The sequence below is a fragment of the Zalophus californianus genome, chromosome 8, assembly GCF_009762305.2.
Source record: "Zalophus californianus isolate mZalCal1 chromosome 8, mZalCal1.pri.v2, whole genome shotgun sequence".
Taxonomy (NCBI): domain Eukaryota; kingdom Metazoa; phylum Chordata; class Mammalia; order Carnivora; family Otariidae; genus Zalophus; species Zalophus californianus.
The window spans coordinates 140,320,157-140,339,151 of NC_045602.1; the positions used below are offsets into that span (position 1 = coordinate 140,320,157).

At 61.8% G+C, this 18,995-nt stretch overlaps 2 protein-coding genes across 5 annotated transcripts; both read right to left on the minus strand.

Moving 5' to 3' along the window:
• Positions 1-30: 30 nt before the first annotated feature.
• On the minus strand, positions 31-11,076 carry ZNF512B (zinc finger protein 512B). Of its 4 annotated transcripts, none has more exons than XM_027621168.1 (17): positions 11,033-11,076; positions 8,989-9,114; positions 8,537-8,679; positions 8,042-8,170; positions 7,224-7,918; positions 6,915-7,141; positions 6,729-6,800; positions 6,489-6,635; positions 6,200-6,324; positions 6,036-6,128; positions 5,736-5,834; positions 5,482-5,652; positions 5,120-5,314; positions 4,800-4,901; positions 4,458-4,520; positions 3,789-3,887; positions 31-3,555 (listed from the first exon to the last, which is right to left on the minus strand). In XM_027621168.1, the coding sequence occupies exons 2-17, from the start codon at positions 9,110-9,112 to the stop codon at positions 3,304-3,306; spliced, it is 2,736 nt and encodes a 911-aa protein (XP_027476969.1). In that variant the 5' UTR covers positions 9,113-9,114; positions 11,033-11,076; the 3' UTR covers positions 31-3,303. The 4 variants fall into 4 exon arrangements, with proteins under 4 accessions (XP_027476969.1, XP_027476966.1, XP_027476968.1 ...); XM_027621165.1 differs by lacking the exon at positions 11,033-11,076 and having other exon boundaries at positions 31-1,675; positions 3,288-3,555; positions 8,989-9,128; XM_027621167.1 differs by lacking the exons at positions 3,789-3,887; positions 11,033-11,076 and having other exon boundaries at positions 8,989-9,128.
• Positions 11,077-13,404: 2,328 nt separating this feature from the next.
• Positions 13,405-18,085, minus strand: SAMD10 (sterile alpha motif domain containing 10). Its single transcript, XM_027622737.1, has 5 exons — positions 17,878-18,085; positions 15,744-15,925; positions 15,495-15,666; positions 14,993-15,133; positions 13,405-14,801 (listed from the first exon to the last, which is right to left on the minus strand). The coding sequence occupies exons 1-5, from the start codon at positions 17,966-17,968 to the stop codon at positions 14,779-14,781; spliced, it is 609 nt and encodes a 202-aa protein (XP_027478538.1). The 5' UTR covers positions 17,969-18,085; the 3' UTR covers positions 13,405-14,778.
• Positions 18,086-18,995: the final 910 nt, after the last annotated feature.

Here is an 18,995-nt window from a genome sequence, read left to right on the forward strand (position 1 = left end):
TTTACCACAAACTCAGCCGCACAAAGCCCCTGGAAAAAAATCAATAAACATTTATTTGATACAGTCATATTTAATACATACAGTTGATGGCCCACCCCCGCGCCACTTTGGGCCGGGAGGCGGGGACGAGGACCGGGGACAGATGGTCACAAGGTGGGCAGGGCCCGAGCTCACCGTCAAAACATCTTGCAAATAAACACTTTGTAGATAGAATATATATGTATATATATGGTTACAAGTGATAGCTGGAACCTCTCTTTCAAAATGCACTTATGTACGGAGAACTGGCATTAAAAAACCCAAACCAAGAAACCCAAAGCACAGGATGTGTGGTTGCCGGGCCAGAGCTGCTGGCCAGGCCCCCGAACCCCAGGCCTCCGGGGCAAGCCACCTGGGGCCCACCGACCTGGACACACCGGGACAGCCCTGCCCTCCGCAGACCAGAGCGCACCCGTTCTCTCCCTTCTGAACCGGAGGGACAGCAGGGGGGCTGCAGTGGGAGGGCCACTGGTCACACCAGGATGCACCCTCATCTGCCTTTGCACAAGCAAATAAAGTGCATCCTCTTTTTGTGTGAAGTGTCAGCCCCTTGAGTCGGCCCCTTCCTGTTCTCAGGGCAGGATGGGGGAGGCGGTGGGCTGGGCCAGAGGTAGATCTTCAGAAAGGGACCTGGCATTGTGCCCTGGGCTTGGGTCTTGGGCAGGGTCCGTGCCCACCATGCCCCGGGGGGTCTGCCACGCCAGTCCCTCTCATCGAAGGTGTCAATCAAGGCCAGGTGGTTACCTGGCTGAACGCCCACCAGAGCGGGAGATGGGCAGATCCTGCTGAGCCCCCCCCCAAGGGCTCTGCTCCCTTTGGAGGAGGGCTCTGCCGACCAGCTCACCAGTGCCACTCACCAGAGCATGGGAAGCAGGCAAGGAAGAAGGGAGAGAGGGGTCCGACCCAACAGCCATGTTTGGCAGCAGCTCCCCACACCCACTTTAAAGACAAAGAAGGGGGTTAAAGTGCTAAACATCAAGTTACCCAGGACCCCACCTCTTCCCACACATCTCGGCGGGGTTCCCAAACCGGGGACCATCTGTGGACTTCAGGGGGCGACCTGGAAACTCACCCCCCAGCAAAAAACCAGCCCCCCACTCCCCAAGGGCCAAGTACCTGAGAGGCTGGGGCGGACGGCCGTCCCCAGCAGAGGTGTTGAGGTCCAACCTCCTCCAGCCACTGGTGACAAGGACAAAATGCACCTAGGGCTCCTGCCAGCCCTGCCCAAGGCTGCCCCTGCAGTGGCTGCCTGACCCCACCTCTGCCCCCACCAGCTGTACACCATAGTGACCCCCAGAACACAGAAAAGAAAACCCTTCTGCCCATGCAGTCCAAAGCCCTGCCCACACTGCCCTCCCTTGACCTTTGACACTGGATCACACCCACCTGCCCATGCCTCTACCCTTTGATCAAATCAAGGTGTGTGTGACTGGGGCTAGCCCATGTCTCTATACCCCCTCCCTACATCAGGCCAGGATTGCCCAAGTCAGAGCCTTTTGGCCAAAGGAAGAAGCTGGAGACAGGCAGCACGACATGCCCCAGAGGCCCCCCTGGAACCTGTCTCCTTACTGCAGAGCTAGGAGAGCTGAGCCCGACTGGGAGCCTCTCCTCTTCTGGGACTAGATGAGGACGGGAGCTGGGGGGGGGGGGCAGAGAGGTGCCCAGTCAGCACTGCCTCCCTGAGCAGGGGAGAGACACCCCCTCAGTCCCCAGATCCACCGTCGGCACCAGGAAACCCTTAGCACCAAAATGTCAGATTGTTGTGTTTTTGTATAAAAAACAGAATAAAAAAAAGGTTGTTACTTGTCACAGCAACAAGACTGGCATCCACTACACCCAGGAGACACACGCACACGGGCAAATATCAAAATTCACATCGTCCAGGATCGGCAAGACCGAGCCCTCAGCCCACCCCCACCCCCCAGTGGGAAATAGCCTCTGTCCAAACCCAGGGGCTCTGAGGATCCTCCTCCTCCCTACACTGCCAAAGTTGGAAGGTGGGGCCCAGGGAGGAGACCAGAGGCAGTGTGGCCACCTCCTCTGGGTGCCCTGAACCCTAGTCAACCTGCACACCTAGCCATCCCCTTTGGGGCCCAACACAGAGCCACAGAGCTGCCACCAACACAATGTGACCTTGGGCAAGCTCCCTCCCTGGCCTTTAGCTCTCATATCAAAAGACCACACAACCAGAAACAAAAGGGCAGGTAAAAAAAGGGGGATGGGGACTCCCACGGGAGCCTAGCTACAAGCCAACCCAGACCAGCAGACAGAAGGCTGATTCCCACAGGGATTACTCCTCAGGGCTGGGCCCCAGTTCCCCACCCCACATGCCTGTGGGTCCCAGGCTGACCCCAGAGCCTAGACTGGCCCATCTCTAACCTGTTGGACTGCCCCAACCTAGACCAGTGGCGTTAGTGAAGCTGGAGACTGGAGGCAAAGCTGTGCTCCACGCGGCCCCCCACCCCCTGCTCCTGCAGCCCTGCAGGTCAGACCAGAACCCTCCCCTCGCCCCAGGCAGGGAGCACCCATGGAGATGGGACGGCAGAGAGTCCACCCACCATGATGGACAGGGGCCAGTGGGGCAGGAGCCCAAGCACAGCAAGGGTTGCACAGGCAGGGGAGGGTAGGCCTGGAGAGGTAGAGAACAGAAGCAGAGGACCGAGGCGGAAGGACAAGGGAGGCCACGGTGGGGCAGGCTGTCAGGTCAGCACGGTAGCAGTCAGACTCAGGGTCTGTCCTGGGAGGTAGCTGGGGGTGCTGGGGCCCAGTGTCGGGTGGAGAGGTGAGGCTGCTCAGGTGCCCTCATCAGCCCAGAACCATGGGTCACCAAGGACCCCCAAGCCTTGGGCCTGAGAAAGCAGACAGGGCATGGAGCTCACACGGTGAAGGCCCGCTGCCTGCCCTGCACCGCCCTGTGGCCCTGAGGCCTAAGCTGCAGACCCTCCTCCTGCCCACCCGGGGCCCCCGACTCTGCCAGGCCCATGAATGTCCCTGCACACTACTGCGCGTCTGTTACTGCCACAGGCCCTCCCCCAAGGGACCCCCAGCCCTGTGTGCCCTCCACAGCCTGCACCGGGGGTGGGGGGGGCACCTTCAGGAAGGAGAGAGGGGCTGGCTGCCTCCACTGGACAGATGAACAGGCAGGGGTGGGGGATGGAGAACTGGAGAGCAGGAGGTGCTGGAGCTAGCTACCCCTGCCCTCAACAGAGTGGACCTGGCATCCAGTGTGGGGGCCAGGCCCCACCCACCTGCCAGCCACCACGCTCACTTCTCAGGGGCCTTGCTGGCTCCCATCTTCCGGCCAGTGGAGCCCCGGGCTCCCTTGTCTCTGCCTCCTGGGGGCCAGTCGTCCCGACGGGGGGGGATCTTGGGCGCGGGCTCCTCAGGGGTCCGCTCCTTGGGCTTTCGGCCTCTCTTCTTTCCGCCCGCCAGACTCCTCTTCTCCTCTTTCTTGGGCGCCAGTGAGTCCTGGCTCCTGTGTTTGGGAAGTGGGTCTGCCGAAGTACGAAACCAGTTCTGGAAAGAAAATACACAATGTAGACCCTGGGGCAGGAAGTGCTGGCCACTGCACTAAGGTGGCTGAGCAGCACCCAAGCTTCTCTGCTCCTCCAGGGAAGCCAGAAGCCCCGCTGAAGGGAAACCAGCAGATCTCTCAACTTTGGCTGCTCACTCCAAGGCCATACAAGCCGTCGCCCCCCCCCACCCCCGCACTCCCGCCCAGGCCCAGCAGGGCGCTCAGCCCATCCCACCTCTGCATGGGTCTTGAGGATGTGGTATTTGACGCCACTCTCAGAGCTGAACTCCTTCGGACACAGCAGACAACAATACTTCCCCACCAGGTGGTCTCCCTGCAAGGCACAGGGCGGGCTGGCCCCCAGAGATTGAACCCCACCCCCACCCCTTGGAAGACCAGAAACACCAGCTCCAACCAGGGCACCTGCCTCTCTGCCTGCACCTTTGTGCCTATAGGGTTGAGGCACCCACAGCTCATCTGGCTGGGTGCTCAACAGGTGGGCTTCCGGGACCCATGAGGCTTCTCTGTGGCAGGACCTTGGAGTTGCCCCCACTACGGGAAGATAAGGGACACAGAGAGGATGGGAAGAGGCAGGTACCCCGGGAAAGGGTTGCAGCCTTTTCTTGAGGGCCCTCACCCCAAGCCCAGGTCAGTGTGTCCACTTACACCCTCACACACAAGGAGCCCCTGTGGGCAGAACAACTTGGGGCTGACGGACTCATGGATAGGGCTGGAGTACCCTCGGCAGGGCTGGCCACTGGGCCCTGGCCAGTCCCTGCGCTTATGGAGGAGGCTGCCCCATGGGGGTAGGGTAGGGTCACACACCCAACGTGTGGGGACCTCTAGGGGTTGGCTGGGAGTGTCAAGCACCCGCCCCACCCTGACAAAGGGCCTGGGGACTGACCTTGCTGCAGCTAGCAAGATGCGCCTTAAGACCGGACACACTGGAGTAGATGGCTTCACAGCACTGGGGACAGAAGGCAACCGTGAGAGAGGGCCTCCCAGCAGACGCTCCCAACAAATATACACGCACCCACTGCCCACGGGATATGAGTGCAGGGCTTGGCCCCAGGAATCTTGGGGTATGGGCAGGCGGGACCTCTCCATCTAAGGACCCTGCAGAGGCCCAGGGATCACAGGTGAGCTGGTCACTTGGAGGCCCCCTCCCCAGGGCCATACCTGAGCTCTTTGTCCTTGAATATCCCAGTGTGCCCACAACCCACTCCACCAGCCTGCCCCAACTCACGTCATTGGGGCAGTTGACATGGCCTTTCTCCTTGACTTCATTCTTCCATGCCTCCAGCAGCTGGGGGTTGAGCGTGGGGAGGCCTGGCCGAGTGTAGTTGAGCTGTAAAAACAGGTGCACACCGGGGTGAGCCCAGTGGGCCTGCGTAAGGGGAGCTCCCAAGTGCCAGGCCGGGGCTGAGCCCAGATACCCACAGCTGCTCGAAGGACCTCAACTGCACCCTCCACATATGTAAGATCTGAACCTGGACAATCAGCCAATGGCCCAGGTCACAGGGGCAGGGCTGCCACAGGGGACCCGGAGCTAAGTCATGTCCTCACCCGGGCAGTCTCAGGTACCAGGTCGTCCTTCACCCGCCGCTTGGTCCAGTCTCGAGCCAGTTCGTCCTCCGCAATCTCCTGCAGGTGGAATACGGCCACCTGGGCTGACGTGCGGCGGATGCGGCCGCTGGGGGTCCGCTCGACTCCCAGCAGGTCCTCAGTTTCAGGGGGCTTGTCCTCAGGCTCCTCAGGTGGCTGCAGAGCAGGGAGGCTGGAGTGAACCACGGGAGCCACGGGAGCCATGGGGCATATGGGCCATGAGTAGCAAACACAGAGGCACCTTGGCAGGGGGGGTCCCAGGCTCACGACTCCTCATGCACTCGGCCCCCAGGAAGGGAGGACCCAGGCCACGGGCTGCTCACCGGGGCCGTGTGCTCTGAGCGCATGTGGTAATCGTGTCCAGCCTTGGAGCGGTAGGTCTTTCCACAGTGGGTGCAGGGGAAGGAGGGGCTGTCCACCTCACACGGAGGCTTTCCACAGCGTCGCTGGTGGTACTGGTAGCCCATGAGGCTGGAGAAGGCGGCCCCACAGCCCTGGGGTCGGGCGTGGGTAAGTGGCCAGCAAGAGGCTGGGCCCCATCCCACACGTGGGCCCCGCACCCCGCCGTCCCACTGACCTCCTGGGGGCAGCGCAGCCTCCCCATCTGTTTCAGCACCTTGCGCAGCCGCTCCCGCTCCTCCTGCTCACTCCCCTCCGAGGCCTCAGCGTCAGAGGGCTGGGGGGCAGGCCCAGCCTTAAGATCCCCACCACCACAGGGCCCCTGCCCCTGCCCAGGGTCAGGGCCACAGATGTCCAAGGTCAGGCATGGGAGCCACTATGCTCTGCTGCCACATGGTGATGAAAGGTCAGCAGGCAGGGCAGGGGGGGCGGGAGGGGGATGGACTAGGAAGCCAGCGGCGGGCGGGTCAGGGTGTACCTTGGCGCTGTGTTCGGCCATGGTGTGGTAGTTGAGGCCGGCCTTCGATTTGAACTGTTTCCGACAGTGCTGACACTTGAGAGCGTCCTGCAGCTGCAGACACGTCCCGGCCGTGAGACGCTGACTCTGAGCCCCTCCCCACCCGGATCCCCGGGCAGCTTTACCTTCTGACACACTTCCATGTGCTTCTTGAGCCCCACAAGGGTCTTTCGGGTGACCACATTGCAGGTGGGGCAGACGGCCTCCCCCCGTTCATGGATGGCCCGCTGCCACTGCTCCTCAGGGCCACCTGTGGGGCAGGGCCAGGGCCTCAGGGACTGGTGGGGGCTCCCGGACGCCCTGGATGCCAAGCACAGGACCCACGGTCCACACTCAGCCCCCAGTCCCTGTGGTCCAGGATCTGCCCCACAGTTGAGATCTGTCCTGGGCCCCGCCTCCCGGCAGCCCCCCGACCTGGAGCTGGGTGGGCCGTGGGGGCCGGCACTTCCTTGCTGACAGTGCTAGCCGGAGCCAGCACCTTCTTCCGCACGTCCTCAGGGCCCGGCCCCTCCTGCTTCTTGGCACGGTGCATGCGGGATTTGTCCTCTGCCTTGGTTAGGCCTGCGTGCACACACAGGAGAAGGCAGCTGTGAGCCAAGGGTGCAGTCACACGTGTGCATCCAGCTCCAGATGCTCAACGGGCCAGGGCCCTACCTTTGAGTCCGAAGGTCCCTGAGATGGACGGCTGCTCCCCTGTAAACTTCTTGGGTGTTTTCTGTTTCCTTCCTGACTCGGGGGAGAGAAGACAGGGGCCGAGGTTCTGGTCAAATAACCATCGGGAAGCTTGGGCCAGCGGACGGCTACCCCACGCCAGCCACTGCCCCCCCGCTCTCCTCTTACTGTGCTTTGTGCGCTCTGCTCCCGCCTCGGGTGGGGACACAGGGCCTGCGGCCCTCGGTGCTTCCTTGCTCCCCAAGAGCCTGCTGCCCAGGGAGAGGGGGCTGCCACCGGGGTCTGTGCTCAGCTGGAAGGCCGAGCTGTGGCCCGTGGTGGAGGGGCCATACTCCCCGTTCTCCGGCCTCGCCTGCTTTGGCAGGATGGGGCAGGCATCCAGGCTGTCCGCTGCCCTGCAGGGAGCAGGCAGGTGAGGGGCAGGAGGGCCCACTTTGGGCCCTGTTACCACCTCCAACCCAGAAGGAGACCCCATACCTTTTCTTACCGCTGCTCCTCCCCGTGGCACGAGGAGCTTTGTTCTCAGACTTGGTCAGCAGCACCATTTTGCAAGGTGGTGTGTGTCTGCTGATGGCGATGGGCCGGCTGACCGTCACTGGCTTACTGACCACAACGGGCCTGCTGACTGTCACTGGCTTCGTGACTGGCATGGGTTTCGTAACCGTCACAAGCTTTGTCATCGGCACCGGTTTGTTGATGGTCACTGGTTTGGTAACCGGCACAGATTTGGTGACTGGCACTGGCTTATTGAGAGTCACTGGCTTGGTGACTGGCACAGGTTTGGTGACCGGCACAGACTTGGTGACTGGTATGGGTTTGGTGACCGGCACAGGCCTGCTGACCGTGACAGCCTTGGTGACCGGCACAGGCCTGCTGACCGTCACTGGCTTGGTGACCGGCACAGGCCTGCTGACCGTCACTGGCTTGCTGATGCCGATGGGTTTGCTGACACCCACAGGTTTGCCAATAGTGACAGGTTTGCTCACTCCAATGGGCTTGCTGACCCCAACGGGCCGGCTGATGGTGACCGGCCGGCTGACTGGCCCAGGCTTGGGGGCAGGCAGGGGTCGGTCCATGTGGTTCCAAATGCGGTGCTTCTCCAGCTGGGTCTTGGAGGTGAAGGCAGCCTCACAGAAGGGGCAGGGAAAGGTCAGCCTTTCTGGGATGGCGCCCTGAGGGGAAGGGCAGACATGGGGAGGACAGCCTGAGGCCACTGCCCGCACACACCCTGCACAGGCAGGTGGGGCAGGGTGGGCCCCGGGCTTCTCCCTCCTCCCTGCCCCACTGCCCCTTACCCCTTGACACCGCTGGTAATGATACTTGAGCCCGTAGATGCTGGGGAATTCCAGCCAGCACCCTGAGTTTGGACACTTCACCCTTGAGTGGGCCTTGAATTCGTCTTTCCACTGGTTCATCAGGGAGAGCTGGGCATGGAAAAGGCGAGGCTGCTGACCCTTCAGCCAGCTGGGCCTCTGCCAAGCCCAGCCCCAGACTCAGCACCCTCCCAGGCCTGCAGGGCAGACAGGCAGCAAGAACCCCCGCACCTCAGGACTGCAGACAGACTCAGGCTGCTCCAAGCAGCGACTGTGTACTAGACCTGTTCTAAAGCCCCACAGACGTGGTCCACTAGGTCCCAGGCCACAACACGAAGCCTTAAAGCACGGAGTGACCCTCTGACACAGGCTGGGAGGGCTTGGGGCTGGATGTATGGCAAGCTAGCTAAGGCAGGGCAGTGGTCATGACAGGCAGATCCCAGCGTTGAGTCCCACCCCAGCCTTCAAGGAGCTCACAGGAATGTCTCGGAGGGCCTGGTTCTCAGCTTTCGGACGCCCCTTCTTCTTCCCTTCAGTCCTGTCACTGGCTGGACTTCCCGAGTCAAAGCAGAGTGGGGCCTGGCTGGGCACTGTCTGCCCACCCCGGGCCACTGGCATCCCTGCAACACATGATATGTCAAGACTTAGAAGCTGTGCTGCCCACGGCCTCGCCTGCCACCCAGGGGGCTGGTCAGGCCTGGAATAAGCCCCACTTCCCCCATAGTGAAGCATGGGGAATGGGAGACTATGGTCAGCCTAGGACAAGAATCCAGGGCCCCAGGCTGCCCCCACCCTGGGAAGGCTCTCAAGAGCCCAGGCAGCCCAGGAGCCGGACCACTGGGGAACTGGGAGCCAGGCAGGAGTCCCACACCCAGCACTGGCTGCCCACGATGATCGCCTAGAGTTGACCTTGGCCTGACCTCTCTTACCCAACTTTGGTGGGTCGTGCAGCACAGGAAGTCGGACCTCATTCCGGCCTCCATCCTTCCCAGGTCCACTCTTGGTGGACCCTGGGAGCCGGCGGCCTCCTCCAACGCAGAAGGGATCAGTCATCTCTGCACAGCAAGTGGACAGACCTGTGAGGCCTACCAGGCCTGAGTCAAGACTTGAAATGGGCTGGCCCTGAGCCCCGCCCCCCCAACAGGCCCCTCTCTGGCTCAGGAGAAGAGAGACTACCTGCTTATGTATTTGGCCACATGGGAAAATAGATGATGGAGGCCCCTGGCTTAGGGGACGGGCTGCCCAGATGAGATCCCCCCCAATTATACAGGAGACACAATTATCTTGGAAGCATCTAACACTGTCCTGAAACCCTCATCAGCTCCCACAGACTTCTTCTGTCCCCAGACACACAGTCCCAGAGAGTGCCAAGAATCACACCTGCTACTGGGCTGGGGGGGGGGGGGCTAGAGAGTGTTCAGAAGGAAAGAGGTCAACAGCATCCCTCCTAGGGGCCAATTATGGCACCAGTATGGCTGCTAGCTCACGGGCTGTGCTGGCCCAGGACCTTGGGACACCTTTCTCCACAGCCCCACCCAGACCAAAGGCAATGCCACACTACTTGGGTAGGCGTCCCTGGATACTTCTCTCCACGACACAGGTGGCAGATGGCCAAGATGGGCACTGAGGGCCCCTAGCCTACTCCCCAACTTAGCAAGTTCCCCAGGCGACGTAGGTGGCTAAGGACCGGGCACCCTACAAGCACCTGGTTCTGGTCCCCATGCCAGCTGAACCTTCCGATCTGACCCTCTTCTCAGCCTTGTCTCCAGCAGGAATCCCTCAGCCAAACCTCTACCTGGCTGACCTCCTCCCCACCTCCACCCTCAAAAGCCTCTCTGTCCCCCACCTACAGGCCCACCAGCACCACTCCTCCAGAGACCACCAGCCACTGGCCACAAGGAATACCCCACTGCCCAAGGCTGGGTCTCCATAGGCCTGTTCTGCTGGGGGACCCCAGACCCTGAGAGCTGGGGGGAGGGACTCTGAGCTCAGCCCTTCTGGATCCTCCCACAGGGACACCCAAGGCCACAGGAAGGGGGCTGGGGGCAGTTGTGTGGGTAGGGGGCCCCTCTGGCAGTTCCCAACTAACTTTAGATCAGAGGAGATGGGGAGGGACTGCAGTGCCTAGAGGGGGTCCAGAGGCTGAGGTAAAAAGGTAAGGACAGTCACTACCCGCTGCCAAGGGGGTGCCCGTACCCTAAGCCTGGGGGGAGGTACGGGTCTACGTGGGCCTAAACAAACTTCTCCGAAGTCCTCACGAGGAAACTTCTAAAGGAGACTGCCAGCATCAGTCACCCCAGCCCCAGGATAACTCCAACAGCCTGGGGTGTGGGTGCCTGCCAAGAACCCACTTTCCAATCTCTCTCCAGCTTGGGTGGAGAATTCATAGCTGGGGGGTTGGGGACAGGGCTGCCCTAGGAGGCTGACACCCTCTTTCCATCCGGGACCTGTCACTTGCACAACAGGAGGAAGAGATTCCACCCTGCCTCAGGGCCCAGCAGGGTCGCAGGGGTGGGACCCTCGCGGGGGGGGGGGGGCGCGCCCCAAGCAACCCTGGCGGCAGGACCGGGGCCCAGGCTGGGCGCACGGATGAGGCTGGCCAGGGAACGCACACCTGGAGGCTGGCCTTGCCACCCACCTGCCACCTGCGGCCGAGGTGCGGAGCCCTGACTTGGCCCCAAAACGGCCGATTGCAGGCGCCCGGGGGGGGGGGGCGGGGGGGCGAAGGCAGTGAACCAAAATGGCGACTTTTTCTGGAGAAGGAGGAGGCAGGAGCGCGGCGCCGGCGCGGGGCGCGGCGCTGGGTGGGGGGGGCGGGGGGGGTCCGGGCGCGGCGGGGGTGCGGCGGGCGGGGGCTCCGGGCCCGGCCCCCACACACCCCCCCCCCCCGACCTGCGCGCGGGGTCAGGGTCGGGGACGCGGCCGAGCGACGGCTGCTCCGGGGTCCGGCCCGGGGCGCGGCCGGGGGCTTACCTGCGGCGCCCAGCGGGACGGCGGCCGGGGCGGGGGCCGGGGCCGGGGCGGGGGCCGGGGCCGGGGCGCTGGGCGCGGGGCGCGGGGTCCGGGCGGCGCAGGCTGCGCGCCGCGCTGCGCACATGCGCGCTCCCGCCCCTCCCACCTTTGACAGTTTTACTGTGGGGGGGAGGGGGCGAACTCTCGCGGTATTCCTGCAGCCGCTCCGCGACGGGGAGGAACGGGTTGGGGGGAGGGGGCCCATCGGCCGGGCCGGCCCCCTGTCCCCGCTCCCGACTCCGTCGGTCAGGGCTCCGGTGCAAAGTGGCCAGTTATGCCGCCCGTGGGGCAAGAGGCGTTTTTCAGGCAATGGGGTAAACTGAGGCACTATAGGGGCTCTGGGAACTGCTCGAAGCCCAGGGTACGCGGATCCAAGCGACCAGATGCCTTTAGGTGCTGGCTCTGGGAGGGTGCAGCCATGGAGACTACCGTCCCCTGGGAGTCGAACTCCTGGCCCGTGGGAGTCTTGCGCCTGCAGAGCAGGATCTGGGTGTCTTCCAAAGAGCCCCGTGGCCACACTCAGAGGATTGCCTGGCTCCTAGCAGTGCTGGGGCAGTTTGAGGCCATGGGCCCTATTGGGGCTACTGACCGTTGGACCAGCCTCCGTCTGCTTCGGGTGGAGGTGATTCTAGGCCAGTCGTGCTTTGCTACACGGTACCCCAGAACCCGGGCCTGTGAGGGCACCCCAGTATCAGGTCTGGGGGAAATGGGGCACCAACCCTACCAGGACTTGGGAATAAATGAAGTAGGGGAAGAGGTACTAGTTGGGAAACAGTTGCAAGGTGCACCCTTCCCCACCCCCTACTCCTCTCCCGACTTCACACTTCTGTGTACCCTGGAACAGGTTGGGTGCATTGCTTGGGGGCAGGGCACAAAAGGTCAGATTGGGGTCTGCCTGTTCTCACAGGGATTCTTGGGACCTGCTTCTCTAATGGCTGGCACAAAGTGCTCACAGAGAGAGGGGTGGGGGCCCTCTGTGCAGGGTTCAGTGGGTTAGAACTTCCCTTGGAAATCAGAGCCAGAGAAAGGCCCACGTGACCCCAGGAGGAAGAGGGAGGGTCCTGTCCTTCCCTTATTGACGGAGCCCACACTGGGGGCAGGACATGCAGGATTTGGGGAGGGGTCAGTGCATGAGATGCAGACAAGTTTGTCATATTTCCCCATGTAAGTCTGCATGTTCACGTGTGTAATACATCAATGCCCATTGGTAGGTGTGTGTCTGAGTGACCATATGTGCTGGGCTGTGTCCTGTGTGGACGACTGATCTCAGCGTCTGTCTCTGTGTCCTGTACTAGTGGAAAAGGGTACCTGTCTGTATGTTAGTATCTGCATGACTAGACGCAAGGTGTGTGTGGGTGGAGGGACACCTGTATCTTAGATGTGTGTCCAGGCTACAGCATGCCTGGATGTCAGGACATTGTGTGCTGTGCCCCCTGTGTTTCTGTATGTTAGGGGGTCATTGTGTGTCAGGGGGTACTGTGGGTCTGGATACTAGCATCCTTGTGTCTCTGTGTGTCCAGACTCCGGTGGTCAGTTTATGCCTCTGTGTTACCGTGTGTCTGGTGGCCGTGTGAGTACCTGTGTCGGGGGTGTCGTGACCTGTGTGTTTCTCATGTTAGAGCATTACCCTGTGTGGGGCGCTTAACGGGGGCCCTCCAAGATTGCCACGTCAAATCCCTGGAACCCATGAATGGGACCTCATTTGGGAAAAAAAGGTCTTTGTAGATTTGCTTAAGGGAAGGGTTTGGAGATGAGAAGATCGTCCTGGATTGTCCAGGTGGTCCTTAAATCCGGTGACAAGTTTCCTTGTAGGAGGAAGATTTGACACAGACAGAAGGTGATGTGAGCACCGAGGCTGGGACAGAGTGACATGCCACGCGCCCAGGAGTCCCTGGGGCAGCCACAGAAGCTGGGGGAGGTGAGGAAGGGTTCTACGCGGGGCTCCAGGAGGCAGTGTGACCCTGCTGGGTTTCAGACTGGTGGCCTGCATTACTGGAACAAAATCCGTTTCTCTTGTGTTAAGCTTCCCAGTTGTGCTCATTTGTCACGGCAGCCCCAGGAAAGTAATGCACCTCTGTCCCTGCGTCCGGGTGCAGTCCACAGGGCTGAGCCCAGGACTCCAGCCCTCTGCCTCTTTCCCCACCTGGCCCTGGGGTAAACAGGAGCCCTGTCCAGATGCGACGCCACTGCCCCCTAGTGGCCCCGGCGAGGCACCTGAACTGGGCGCCGGCACCCTCTCCTCCCACAGCCAGGGGCCCCTCCACCCAGGGCTCTTCCCACTCTCAAACACCCAGTTGGCTGGAGCCGAACACACACTTGGGGCACTTGAGAACCAGCTTTATTTCTGGTCTTTTTGTCGGAATATAAAAAAGCGCAAAACAAAGAAGACAAGACAAGAGCATGGGGGCATGGGGGCATGGGGGCATGGGGGCGAGACAAAAATGGGAGAAGGTGGGGGCAGTAATAGGAAGGACCCTCCGGAAAAGACAACGCCGTGATGGCACAAGGTGGGCTGGGACAATCAGGGTGGCCAGACAGGACATGGGGGCTTCCTATATCGGCCTACAGGATGGGGAGCACCAGGCCAGTTGTCCAAATTCCACTGGGGACCTGCAGCAACCAACCTCCCACCTGGAGGCCAGCTCAGGGCACAGAGAAGAGGCTGGAGGCTCAGCCTCATCTGTCCCTGAGATTTTCAGAGTTCCCTCGGGGAATGGGAAGGCAGAGGGACAAGAGGGCGGGGGCTACCAGGACCACCCTCACCGTCCCTCTGCTGGGCAGCACCAGTCCCAACCTTGGGCCCCTTGACCTGCCGAGTGGCTGCTCAGGGGCTGGCTGGGTCCCTGGTGGGTGGGTGTGGGGGAAGTAGCCCTCAGGACAGTGTCTTCTATGAATTCGGATTTTCCTGGGAAAGGAGCAGTGAGAACACACATGCCCCCAGCTGTGCCTCGGGGCAGCCCCCCAACAAATGTTGGGGGAGCAGGAGCTGGACTCCCAAACCCAAGGCCACAACATGGCTGAGGCTAATCCTGGCTATGGGGTCCTCATGGTGCTGTGTTAGGTCTTAGGCACCTGAGCAATCCCCAGACCTCTCTTGCTTCAGGTCCTGGGAATAGATGGGGGTGTGGTGAGGGTCTCAGAAATCATGAGGGAGAGCTCCTGGCGGTGCTGCTGACCATGGGGGGTGGGGGTGGCCCTGGCCAAAGGGAGCCTGCACAGTTTATCCCACCCTTGCCGGCAATTCTCTAGGTGCTGGGTGAAGGTGTAGAACTGGACAAATGGGCGGACACAAACCTCTTGCCCTGGGGAGGGCAGGATGCCCAGAGGGAGCGTGACTCAGCAGGCAATAGGGGTGCTGACATCAGTGTGGGTGAAGGGAATATAAATAACAAAGAGACTCCCTGGGGGTCTAGGGGGGTAACCAGACCCTGCTCTGACTCCAGGTAGCTGCCCCGCACGCTGCCAGCAGCACCAGAGGGTGGATTTGGGCTCAGGTCCTGGGAGGAAGGGCCACACCCAAGCAGCCCCCACCTGCTCACAGCCCAGAATGCACAACCAGAGATGGCAATCCTGGTCCCACCTGGGCTGGGCTCAGCCCCTGGCGCCTCTGGCGGGGTCCGAGAGGGGCTGTGTGCCAGGTCTGCATCGTCCTTGCCACAGGCTTTGGTCACAGTGCTGGGGTCCGGGCTTCAAGCCCCAGGCAGCAGCTAGGACGTGTTTCCGAAAGAGGCTATGGGGTGGATGGGGGTGAGGACCGGTGGAGATCTCGGGCATCTCCGTTCTGCCCTGGGCACAGGACAGCCCTGACTGGCGCCTGCGGCTGCCCCCTGAGGTCAGGCCACCCACTCCACACTTGGGCCTCCCAGCCCAGCCTCTCCCCCACCCCCATGCCTCCCGGCACTCCTGGCTCCCCCCACTGACCTTGGCTGAGCAGCTGTAGGCTCCGCCCCTCCTCGCGCACCTGCAGGCGCAGCACCTGCTGTAGCACCTCTTGCCGCTGTGCTTCCTGTGCCAGCCCCATCCGCTGCAGTTTCTCCCCATTTAGCCGCAGCAGCGCCCGGCCTGAGAGCGAGGGGGAGAGGGCCGAGCCAAGGTCAGCATCCAAGGGGCATCAGGAGCCGAGGCCGAGAGAGAGAGAGAGAGAGAGAGAGAGAGAGAGAGAGAGAGAGAGAGAGGAGGGGCACACAGAGAGACTCAAGGACAGAGAGAGCGAGGTAGAGACACAGAGATTTAGAGAGACAGGGAAAGAAAGTGAGAGGTGGCGGAAAGGCAAGGGCAGGCAGAGCCCGGGCAGAGAAACACACTGGGGAGACTGAAGAGACTGGAAGGAGAGGTCGGCTCAGCAGGAAACAGAGAATGGAGGGAACAAGGGCTGGCTGGGGGGGTTCCCTATGCCCCTCCCCACACCCCGCCCCCAAGGCACCTGTGATGGCATGCTGGGAGAAGGCTTCCACATAGACGAGGTAGTTGTGGGGACAGTGCTTCTTGAGCCACTTGCACACATCCTGCTGACTCCACAGGACCACAGGCCTCGTCAGGCCGCCCAGGGAGGGGCTTGTGTGGTACAGGCCACAGTGGTCAGAGTACAGCCGGCCCTGTGGAGCAGATGGGTGGCAGCTGGGGTGAGGTGGTGGGAAGGGCAGGGGCTGAGGTGGGTACGGTGGGTGGGTACCTGGGGGGCCTCTGTGCCAGGCTGCTGCAGGAGCTTGACAGGCCGGCCACCAGCGGCCCTCTGGCTACGGGAGTCGTGCCACGTGAGGCTGGTGCCTGGTGTCCGAGGCAGGTGGCAGGGGATGCTCTCAGCAGACACCGTGTGCTCCAGGAGGGTTCGGCAGAAGCTGAAGTGTGCAGCGGCTGCAGAGCATGGGTGCCTGATCAGAGTGGTCAGGGGCAGGGCCAGAGGATCATCTCTCTGCAAACCAGCTCCCTGCTCAACCCATCCTCCCTCCAACAAAGGAGAGGGTCCCAAGCCCCCAAAGGTAGAAAGGAAGCGTGCAAAGGCTGTCTTGAGTACCCCACCCAGTCCAAAGATGATGAACTGGGAACGTCTTTCCTCTTCTGAGTGCATCTGGGGAGCAGGATGGATTCTGCTTAGATTAGAGAGACAATGTGCCCACCAGGGAGCGTAAGACTTATAGCCTGGTGAGGGGCTATCCTGAGACAGGCCTGATGTCATCCTTGCTTTGGGCTGACGAATGCTGAACCAAACCAGGGTTCAGGAAACCCAGACCAGGGAATGAGACCAGGCCCGTATGTCCTGGGAGACCCTGTGTGATGGTGACCCTCTGAGTATGCTGCCTGCCCATCACCATTGAAGGCACCCAGGCTCTGCGGCCGTACCTGGCATTTGAGACTTGGCTCCTGCCCTGCTGTGCTCATCTGCCAACCCATCAACAAGAAGCCTGAATGAACTCTGGGCAAGCCGGCAACCAGGATACCTGCTCTTCCACCTGCCACAGGGCCCTTGGCCCAGGACAGCTCCTGTGCATGCTGGGTGTCCAGCGGGCATGGGCTGCTCAGTGCAGGTGTGTAGGGCCCAGCCATATGCTCAGAGAGCCATAGTGACAGCTTGTGCCCTCTCTTCCCACACACACTTCATTACACTCAGGTTGTAGTTTCACCGTCATTTCTACCTTTGTTGCTCACATGGCTCACAGGAGGCAGACACCTGAACGGTCGCCTCCCAGCCCTTGCACAGGTCTTGGCACACAGGAGGTGCCCAGAAACATTGTGAATGGATGGGTGGATGAAGAAAGGCTCTGTGTGGTGTCCACAAGTCAGTAGAGCCCTGGGGAGAGGGAGGAACCTGGGCCCAGGCTTGCCCTCATCTTTACAGCATCTAGGTCCCAACTCAGCAGGCAGAAGCAAGTTCCTGGTCAGGGCCCTTGCCTCACTGGCTCTCAGCACTAGAATGAGAGACCCTCTCTCTCATGGACACACCTCAAGCCCTCAACTGAGGGCAGGGTTTGGCGATGTGCCCAGGAGGTCTCAGTAATGGGGAAAACCAATCACTCCCCCTCCTTCTACCCCTTAAGATTCCTTGGATTTAGCAACCCCTCTTCATTCTTGCAACTTCCCGGAATTGAATGACCCCAGGTGACTCTAAATTTGAGATCCAGGGTCAAACAGAGGGTGTGGCTGGTGCGGTCGCTGCCCTGATGTGGCTTCTAATATCGTGGAAGAAGACTTATTCTAAGCTGGCATCTTTCAGGGCACAGGTTCCTGAGCCACTTGGCCTCACATCGCAGGGCCTCACGGAGCCCGGCCGGGCCAGGGCAGGAGCCTGAAGCTCTGGGCGAACCAGTCGGACGCCACAGCGTGCGCTGCACCTGTCCGGGTCCAAGCCGGGCCCCGCCCATTTCCTGCCCTTGCTCGGGGAAGGATCTCCGTCTTTCCGTCTGTCCGCCCGTCGTTCCGTCCCTCCCTCTCAGCCCCAACGTCAGAATTCCAGCATAAAATGCGGCGGGGGCGCCCAAGCCCGGCTGTGGCCTCGGCTCTCTCTCGGCCCCACGGCAAGCGCTAGGGAAGGAAGGGCGCGCAAAGGAAAAGCGGACCGCGGGATGGTGCCGGCCTAAGGACAGGAGCCCCAGCCGGTAACCTCCAAGCCAAGGGTGCGCTGATCCCCAAAGCCTGAGGCCACCCCCCCAGCTCAGGACAAAGACACCAGGGACCCCGTTCGGCCAGGACGCGCCCCCCACTCCGCGCCAAGCCGTTACTTGGAGTCCGCCAGATCCCGCCCCCGTCCCTCTCGGCCCCCCCAGCCCCCAACCCGCGACATCCCCGCGCCCTGGTCCAGCCCTGCTCACCGTCCACATCCCGGCGCTCCCCGAAGCCGGCACGCACAGCCCCGGCGCGGCCTCGCGGGGGGCTCAGCTTGGTCCTTAGCTCCGTGAACATGGGGCCCAAGGATCCCGGGCCGGTGCACACGCCCCTCGCCGGGGGCAAGGCGGCCCGTGTGGCCGGCGGGGAACGCGCGCCGCTGCCCCGCCCCAGCCGGCCCCGCGCCCGAGCCGGTCCCCGCGCCCGGCGAGTCTGCGCGGCGAGGCACCTGCCTGTGAGCCCCAAGTGCCGGGCGCGCTCCGGGAGCTCCGAGGTGTGTCGGCGGCGCGCAGGTCTGCGTATGCAAAGGGTGTCTGCCGGGGTGTAAGGGGCGATCTCGCACACCTCGGCGTGGCTTCAAGGACGAGTGCCTCTGTGCACCTTTAGGGGTCCAGACATCTCAAGGGGCTTCTGAGGCAGGGAAATAAGGAAGCGATCTTCCCCACGCCGAGGGAGGGGGCAGGAGGGGAGCACCCTACCTGCTCCCGGGATCATCTGTCCACTGGGGCCCAGGGTCAAGGGCCAGACCGACCCCTCTCAACCATTTCCCTCCATTCTCCTACCTCAATTTACTGACTCCTTTATTCACGCGTTCTCCAGACCTCTCCAAAGGCACTTGCTTCCCCAGACCCTCTCTTTTTTTTTTAGGTTTTATTTATTTACTTGACAGTGAGAGAGGGAACTCAAGCAGGGGGAGTGGGAGAGGGAGAAGCAAGCTTCCTGCCGAGCAGGGAGCCCGATGCTGGGCTCCATCCCAGGACCCTGGGATCCTGACCTGAGCCGAAGGCAGACGCTTAACGACTGAGCCATCCTGGAGCCCCAGACCTTCTCTTAACCCCCACCACAATGTGAAATCCAGGAAGACAGCCAGTCAGGGTCTCTCTCCTTCCCTCTGTAGCCCCAGAGTGACTCAGTGCCCAGGATGTGGCTCTGAAAGCAGTTTGGCTGGGAATGGGGAGGAGAGAGAAGCTCCGAGGAGGCTGCAGCAGGCAAGAGGGAAGAGTTTGCTCCAGGACCCCACTGAGAGGTGCTCGGGTGGGCTGGAGGCTGCCCGGTGCAGAAGGCCAGACTTGGCCTTAAGTTATGCCTGCTCTGCCAGAAGTCT

What these genes read in the sequence shown, in the direction of transcription:
- ZNF512B (XM_027621168.1), bottom strand. Translation starts at nt 9,112, where the DNA reads ATGACTGATCCCTTCTGCGTTGGAGGAGGCCGCCGGCTCCCAGGGTCC. An exon ending in ACATGGAAGTGTGTCAGAAG is followed by an intron (nt 6,129 to 6,199) that starts GTAAAGCTGCCC and finishes ACGTGTCTGCAG; the next exon opens with CTGCAGGACGCTCTCAAGTG. An exon ending in ATGTCAACTGCCCCAATGAC is followed by an intron (nt 4,521 to 4,799) that starts GTGAGTTGGGGC and finishes TTCTGTCCCCAG; the next exon opens with TGCTGTGAAGCCATCTACTC.
- SAMD10 (XM_027622737.1), bottom strand. Translation starts at nt 17,968, where the DNA reads ATGTTCACGGAGCTAAGGACCAAGCTGAGCCCCCCGCGAGGCCGCGCC. An exon ending in GGAGCGCCGGGATGTGGACG is followed by an intron (nt 15,926 to 17,877) that starts GTGAGCAGGGCT and finishes CATGCTCTGCAG; the next exon opens with CCGCTGCACACTTCAGCTTC. An exon ending in CCTACAGCTGCTCAGCCAAG is followed by an intron (nt 14,802 to 14,992) that starts GTCAGTGGGGGG and finishes TCCACCCCATAG; the next exon opens with CCTCTTTCGGAAACACGTCC.